The following is an 8,135-nucleotide window of genomic DNA, read 5'->3' as shown; positions in this document are numbered from 1 at the left end:
CAAGCTGTACGGCTCACTGACCCCACGCTCTCACAAACTCAGTATCTGTGTGTCTCACAAATTTTAATGTATTAATGGATATATTTTGAACACTGTTGAATGACAGCGTGGAAAGAGGGAGCTGAAGCACAGAGATATTATGTCAAAAAGGTGTGGTAATTTAAACTGCCCAGGTTGAAACCTTCCCAGCATGATATTTCATAGTGCTTGTCATTACCCGTCATTTATACCCACCACACAGCTGCAGCTGAGTTAAGTTTCGGGCCACCTTTGCCACACTTCATGTTGGGCATACAGAATGGAAGGGCTGGACCACTTGTTGCACCACGCTGCTGGCATCACAGGTTACCTGGTGGCAGAGATGGCACTAACATCTGATTCTCCAATGTGGCACTGAACTATTTTCTCTTCAAAAAACCTTCCATCCAATTTCTGCCTCTGTAACAAAGCACATAGGGAACCTATTGGCAACTGTTGTCTTCATTTTACTTACTTGCTTCACTCCCAGCACAGGACCGTTCAGGTTGCAGGTCCATTAGCAGTAGGAGACTTTGCTAAGGAATGGTTCTCAAAATTCAGTTTGTCTTTAGCACGGATAAGACGTATCTTCTACTATCACGCTCAAAAGGGATTGCACCATTTTTTGACATGCTTGCAAAAAGGAAAAAACCAATCATTCTCGGTTTTCAGGAACATTTGTTTGAATTTTATAAATTTTTAAGTATCTATAAATAGTCTTAAAAATGAAAAAACAATCAATCTGTTCTATAGATAGCACTAACAGCTTCTTTTTAATGTATAATGAAACTTACGATATAAGAAATTGTCATTGTTTTATATTAAGTTATTGTCTGCCTTAAGTGACTGGCCATAGACATTTCCAGGTATGATATTAAGCTATTTTTTTTAAGTAATCAATTTTTAAAACAAACAGTTCAGGGTAATATTTCTTGTTTGAAGTCCGTAAATCACGGCTGGTGCGCAGGAAACTGAAATCGTGCTGTGCCTCCCTTTTGCACGTTTGCTGCTGAAAGCAGCTGGGTATTACAATTTTGCGCTACCCCATCCATGTTTAGATTATTTGGTAGAAGAAGAACTGGGGTGGTTTTGGTGTCTTTTTTTTTTTTTAGCTTCAGACTGGGTTTTGTACGGTAAAAATTTATTCTCATCTGTGCTTGGCGAGCAACAATACTTTGTGTCCTATAAAGGGAGCTGCAGCATCTCAGGGAATTCCTTTTAACTTTCTTGCTGAAGTGCTCGCTAGCCTTTATCAAAAGACTCCTCACCCTTTAACAGACTCTCTTTAATTGGCCACTTGCATGGTCAGTTAATACACTGCGGTGGAAACCAAGTGGTAAAGTGTGAACAACCGAATCTGGCACTATAAACTCAATGACCGCTCTGAAACCTGTGGCTATTTATATACAAGGCAGTGTGTTGTCATGCTGATTTTTATTAGCACAGATTAGATACAGACAACTTGGGAGATGTCGCAGATGAGTCAGAAAATGTTAAGCACGGACCATTTGAAACATGCGAGTTTGCAAACGAGCGGTGGGGCCTGGGGCCTGGCCTCAGCCCTTCCCCTGGCAAGGGGGGCACGGCGCGGGGCCGGGCTGGCACTGCTCCTCTTCTGCTTATCCCACAGGACAGGCCGGGCCATCACGGGATGGGGGGAAACGTGCCTGGCTTACGGAAGGGGTTAATCCAGCCTCAGGAAAGGTTTTCGGTTGTTCTGTGCGGGGAAATGTTTGGTAGAGCGTGGCGGGAGCGCTGGGCACGCCCGGAGCATGGCAACACCCTCAGGGAGCTCAGAAAGGCAACACGTCATTTATCAGGGCCTTTTTGGGGGAGTTAAAATTCATTTTCACCTTCAATGTGTTTATTTTACTATCTCCAAAGGCAATGTGAGGAAAGCTGGCTTAGCAAAGAAGCAAAAATGGGTGATGCCAGAGGAGGAAGAAGGTTTCTCTAGAGTTCTCTGTGACATCTCAGGCTGCTCCGTCTGCGGTGGCCACAGGCCTGTGTATCTGGGTGTGGGAAGGACCGACGTGCAGCGCCAGTGCTCCAGGGGCTGTGAACCTGTAAAGCTACTACTCTGAAATCTCACCTTCCTAAGAGCCAAGCCTTAGGATTTATCTGTGATCTTAAAATTATAATTGGATGTCTCCCCTAGGCTGACACAAATTTTTGTCCCTGGCTATAATTTTTTGTTATAATTCTGGAAGACCTAGCAGTAATAAATTTCCATTTGTTCTTTGTTTACAAGCACTGTAAACAAAAAAGTTAATTATGAAAAATGATTATATATGTCTGCTTGCCTATTTATTCTGGCTCTATTCATAGGAGCATTAAATACGCTGCAGCTATACTTGTCCAGTTAAAAAAACCCCACCTGTGCTATTTATTTATAGAGCCTATACAACTTTAGAGAGAAATTGCTCTTGCTCAAGAGTGAGGGCACTGGACATTCCCAGCTCATCTATTGCCTTCCCCTTTCTAGGAACGGGAAAAAAGAGCATCACTTAGTGGAAAATGAAGTGGAGAAGCCTGTATCTTGGGGTCTGGCTTTCTGTTTTGTATGGCCCTTAGCTGGACAAACTCCCTTTGCCGTCAGGGTGTTAAGATCAAACCTGAATATCGTTGTTCCCGTTACATATCCTTCCCTAATCCTTGGAAGAGGGTGAGCCATGAGTAAAACCGAAAGTACATAGATTTGACATAGTGTGTGTGTGAGCGCACAAGTGCATATGTGAGAGTATTTATAAACAAAAGTTGTGCAAAAGAATCTTGCCATAAGGTGCGCTACAAAGCACTTCATATTTCTATATGCTTGTATGAGTATAATCATTAATTGTAAAGAGAGACAGTATCTCAAATCAAACAGGTAAATCCTGCAATCTCTTGCATCAATGTCGTCCTACTTCACAGAGAGCGAGCGAGCAGCACTCATTAAGAAAAAGGCAATTGGGTTTCATTTGTAACGTTAACATCCAGCAACATAAATGCCAGAAGTGGTTTGTGTCTCTGATCGTTAATATTAGATGCTGCACGAAAAGCTGCGGTTGTTAATAACCACACAGATAATAGAAGTATGAACACCAGCGCGTGGCAGAGGCAAGTGTGCGTATCTGTTACCCAGCTCATGAAGCCGGGCTTTCCTGGACAATTTCCAACTTTGGCAGGGTGAACTTTAGCTGAGTAAGAAATCCAGGCTGTCATTCGTGAAGCATCTGGCTTAGGTGCAAAGACGCCCTGGTCTTTGGGAAAGTGAAATAGCATTTTTTTTGTCTTTCATTGCAGGATGCCTTCCCTTCTAAAGAGTTAAAATCAATACCAGGGTGCCATACGTTGTAAATGTTTATCATTTATTATGCATTTAAATGTGCACAGCACATACACCACAGTCTTGAACAGCACCTGTATAAAACTACAGACAGATTCTGGTAAATGGTGAAAGCTCATACCATGTAACGTTGTTATCAAGGTTTTATCACAACATTTCAAGGTTACAACAACTACCTCTGAGCATATCTTGTGTGAGGCCGTCGGTTGTGGATTGTGAAAAGTGACAAAGAAGAACCATTCCCAGAGAAAATCTTTGTGATCTGATTTTGCTATCTGAAATCTGGAACAAAATCATCAGTTGTCAGAGGTAGTGGTGATAATTACACAATGATTACTCACATATAGAAAACACAGAAAGTACAGAAATCCCCCAAATTACAGAAAAAAAAAATTTAAATCCTTAGGCGTGACATTTCCTAGGCGCTTTCTCTTGATTTGGCTTCCTTTTTATTAATTGTTATTTTTGCTTTGACAGCAGCTGGCTTAAGATCTGGTCCTGGTCTGCTCTGGTCTTACTGAACTTTGGTGAGTAGATTTTTGTCTTCAAGGTCAAGGGTAAGTAGAGGATACAGGCAAGTCTATACCATTACAAAGAAACAAAGGCTTTTGTGTAGGAATGTAAAGAGGAAAAATAAAAAAAGCTGGATTCATATTTGCATGTAGTCAGAAATAACTAGTTTAGATTGGAAGATGATCTGTAAACATCCTCTAAAGTCATCAAACATTGTGGTTAGTCCTGGTTCCCACTAAACATATTGATGTCCCAAACATGACGTATCTTTTAAAGAAAAGAAAGCAAGAAAGAAAAAAGGACAAATGGATCCTTTTAGTGATTCCCCCATAATCAAACCTGTCTTTTCCTTTATCACATTAGAGACATGAGTTACACTTGCAACATATATAAAGAAAAATATAGGGTTACTTGATGACGATATAGTACTGCAGCCTGACAGCTGTCCGCAAATATTTTCACCATGATTACCCTTACTAAAAGTAAACCACTGGGTAAAGATAGCTCAAACGTGACAAGGCTCAAATAGGATGCAACCAACTCTATCCTGAATACTTTTGGCTACATATGGAAAAAGAGAGATTTGGGATTACGATTGTTCCCCCAGGCTCTCCTCCAGAACTGTAAGACCAAGCAGAAAAGCGTGTACCTTCCTTCCATGCAGATTTTGTTAGGAGACTGGCTTTGAGGGTTAGTGAGGTAGAAATTAATCAACTTTGTCAGGGAATGAGACAGAAAAAAGCAGCATATTTCTCCTTCCAAATACTGCACCAGAAATAATAAATAGTACAAAACAACCTCAATTCCTTGTAATCAATCTAAATTCTCTCTGTGGAGCTTGTGTTTTCTATGAACCAGCAAATGCTTTTGCCTTTTAAAAACTTATGAGTATTATAGAGTTTCACAAACTTTGAAAAATGAATGTAGTCTCCAAATGTGAAAGGGAATTTGATTTGAATAAAGTATAATTCATTCACGGTAGCGTGTTTCACAGTGCGCTCATTGGGGGAGGGACAGACACAATTTTTTTTTAGCCTAATACCAAGCAATCATATCAAATATAAGCTTCCATTGAGGGCCACAAAAGATCATACGCTTCTGTTTATCTAAATAGGAAAAAAAAAACCCCATAGGTGTTTATAGGTTTATATAGGTGTTTAAGCACCTCTGCCGCCCGGCAGCTCTAAGAAGACTGACTGCAGGAAAGTTCAAAGTTCAGCACTGGCAGATCTAAAAACAGATTTGTGGGGTAGCTCTTCAGCACCGCGCTTTCTGTACCGAGGTAAACCGATACTGTTCCAATTAAATAGCAACGCCGCACAAAGGAGGTCAGGCATTGTGTGTGGCTCCGCGCTGGCATCCCACCCAGGCACCTCCGCCACCGCTCCTTCTCGGAGGCCAAGAGCTTCTTTGGGAGTCACGGGGGTTTAGAAAACACGCAGAGGAGAACAAAGCCACCATAACAAACAAACCACCACGTGTACAACGACAGACACCGTACAACACACAAACAGTGCAAAACATTGTAATAGAGGAATTGAATTTCACCTCTTTTAGGACACGGAGTAGCAGCACACCTGTGATAACTTAGAAACAAATTAAATAAACCACAAAGCAGAAGTCTTCTACTGTTGCACCATGAAATGAAATACCTTGGGTTGGAGGTTTGCTTTGTTTTCAGAAATTTAAAAAAAAAAAATCAGAACTATAAATAAATTTTGTGGCAATATATACAGATTTAAATAATTAACTTAAATATCTTACACCTACTCTTGCATAAAACTCTCCAGTAAAAGTGCACTATGTTTCTTTTCCCCAAACATGTTCTGCGTCTTCCCCTGTGCTGAGGTAGGTCTGAAGGGAGATGTCTCAGATTCTAGGAAGAAAATGTGTCACTGTCATTGTGGGAGATACTTTATTGCCTTTCTTTGTTCTTCCATTTTTGCTCAGGGCTATGTACATCCCGGGGTAAATCCTGGATTCGTAAGCATTGTAGTTGTTTGGCAGGAGAATCTCTTTGAATTTGCACTCGTCATTGAAATGGGTCTGAAATGAAAAGGAAAGAATGAGAGGGAAGGAATTTTAAACATCAGGTGTGGAAATATTCTTGCTACCAGGTGTAGAAGGTGCGCTGCGGGGAAATGTGCAGCTGACTCCCTCTCCCTTAGTAATCTTTTGAAGTGGTTGCCCAAATGAAGCTTCAAACAGGACTCAGGAGTCAGAGGATCATTAAGGATGCTGTGTCCAGGCCAGGCATGTACACCTAAAGGTGGGAAGGACACCCGTAGCTATGTCTGCACTCTTGAGGGAGAGGGCACATTCTACCAGAGCTGCAGTGGAGTAAGGTCCAAGCCCAGTTCTGCTCATCTAATTGCTCAGTGGTTGTCCTACCAGCAATAAATTGCCCGAGAGGCTTCAGAAAAATCCAAATGCTAGCACTTTCTCCTGTCGCTTGAGGAGAAAGAGGCATTTTAAAGATACTTGGAGTGGACGATATTTTCTGCGTCTTTAGTTTTAAAACTGAAGGAAGGGTTTAGGTTCACCTATGTTAATGGATCAGAGCTGAGAAAAGGCACCTTTCCAGTGAAGAGATTTCAATTGCAAGTAGGTACAAAGAGGGACAGGTGTCACCAGTGTGTTGTTATCTGGAGAGTAACAAATGAACTCATCTCTTATTATTGGGCAAAAGCCTGGGGTTTTTCAAGGTAGCTCTCAGTCTGCCAAGCTGAACACTGCACTGGGAGTTACTTTATCCAGGACACCAAAGCAACAGTCTTCATGAGAAATTATGCAAAGGGAGCTCTTGCACTTTGGTGACTGATTCTGCCTGGCTTTTATATAAGTCAAAATCCCCTGTGATAGGACTGATGCCCCAGAAAAATAATTCTGGATTCTTCATGTCTTCATTCATGGGAAAATGCCCTAGTTAACTTTGACATAGTTTGGCTCTTCCTCAGCCCAAGTTTCTTCAAAGCATGCTTGAGAAACATGAAATAGAAAAGCCATGGGTAAGGAAGGAGACCCAGGAACATGGGTTTGAAATGATGCTGATCACAGTAACTTATACAGAGGTGGACTCAAAAGCAGGAGGACAGCTCAACATGGGCAAAGACATGCACTGTTATTGTCCACCCCAAGTACATTTTATAAGATGCCTCCATCTTTTGCAAAGATTCAATGTAAAAAAAGATCTGTATTGTTTCCTAATAGATCTGCCTTCTTACAAATACAAGACCAAACCTTGAGGATGCTGAACTGTCATGGGAACAGACTCTCCAATCAAGAGCATTAACAAAGAGTGATCTATAGGTATGTGACAGGCACTGATTCATCTCATCATAAAGGATCATTTGGGGGGGCCTGGCTGATCACAAGTTCAAGTGCACTCTGAGAGATGGAGCGAGCGATTGTCATACCTGCTTAAGGCTGTTTGTACTTAAATACAAGAAAGATACGGACTGAGGCTAGCTTGAGGTCTTGCCGCACAAATGACTGCTCTGTTGGTCTATGTGGTAGGCAACCTAGGTAGCCATGGTTGGGTGACTATAGTTTTTATGGGGGAACCAAGGAAGTGTAATGCAAAAGGGTGGGTTTTACTTCAAAAGCTCAGTAAGGAGCATATGTGGGCAGCACACCTGTCTGGTGGCAAGGCAGCAAGGGCTGCTCTGTGTTGCCTGACCCACAAGGGGCAAGGATGGGGCTTGGGCAGCTTCTAGCACCATGCACACATCTCACCCCCGCTGACCATGGTCCCCTCCCCAAGGCACACAATTGGTGGCTACTTACAGATCCATAGAGTTTGCCTTTGCTATTCATGGCCACGAAGAGTCCACTTCTAACACCAAATATGCTCACCACTCCTCTTTCCACGGGGGAGATTTCCAGCAGACCTACGGAGGAGACACAGGAATCAGGGGGACAAAGGGCTGTGCCCTGAAGGAGTGTGTGGTGTCAGTGCTGTGCTCACCCACAGGCTCCCATCCCCAGTGTGGTGTGGATCCCCATGCCCCAGCACTGCTGTGGGTGGCCGCAGAACCCCAGCCTCATGCTCCACGTGCTGCCCCATGCCCCATGCGAGGACCTCTCTTCTTTTAGCTAAGCATCTATTTTTACTTTGCACCCAAGCATCCTCCTGTGTAGCTGAGGTTAAAATAAGCCAGAGTGTGCTTGGGGCAAATGAAACATTTGTCATCACGCAGCTTATATTCCCGCCCCCCCCGGATCTTATTGTTTCAGTTGGATATTAGAGTCATGGGGCCACAGGGTTAAGTCCCCA

At 42.7% G+C, this 8,135-nt stretch overlaps 1 protein-coding gene across 1 annotated transcript; it reads right to left on the bottom strand.

The window, feature by feature from the left end:
* Positions 1-5,728: 5,728 nt before the first annotated feature.
* Positions 5,729-7,749, bottom strand: LOC104075502 (fibroblast growth factor 4; the record flags this gene model as incomplete). Its single annotated transcript, XM_009576033.1, has 2 exons — positions 5,729-5,905; positions 7,646-7,749. Coding segments are annotated over 2 exons (281 nt in total), but the record flags the coding sequence as incomplete, so codon positions are not given.
* Positions 7,750-8,135: the final 386 nt, after the last annotated feature.

This window comes from Fulmarus glacialis, unplaced genomic scaffold, assembly GCF_000690835.1.
Source record: "Fulmarus glacialis isolate BGI_N327 unplaced genomic scaffold, ASM69083v1 scaffold6704, whole genome shotgun sequence".
In the NCBI taxonomy this organism is placed as follows: Eukaryota; Metazoa; Chordata; class Aves; order Procellariiformes; family Procellariidae; genus Fulmarus; species Fulmarus glacialis.
This window is presented reverse-complemented; position numbering and strand designations above follow the sequence as displayed.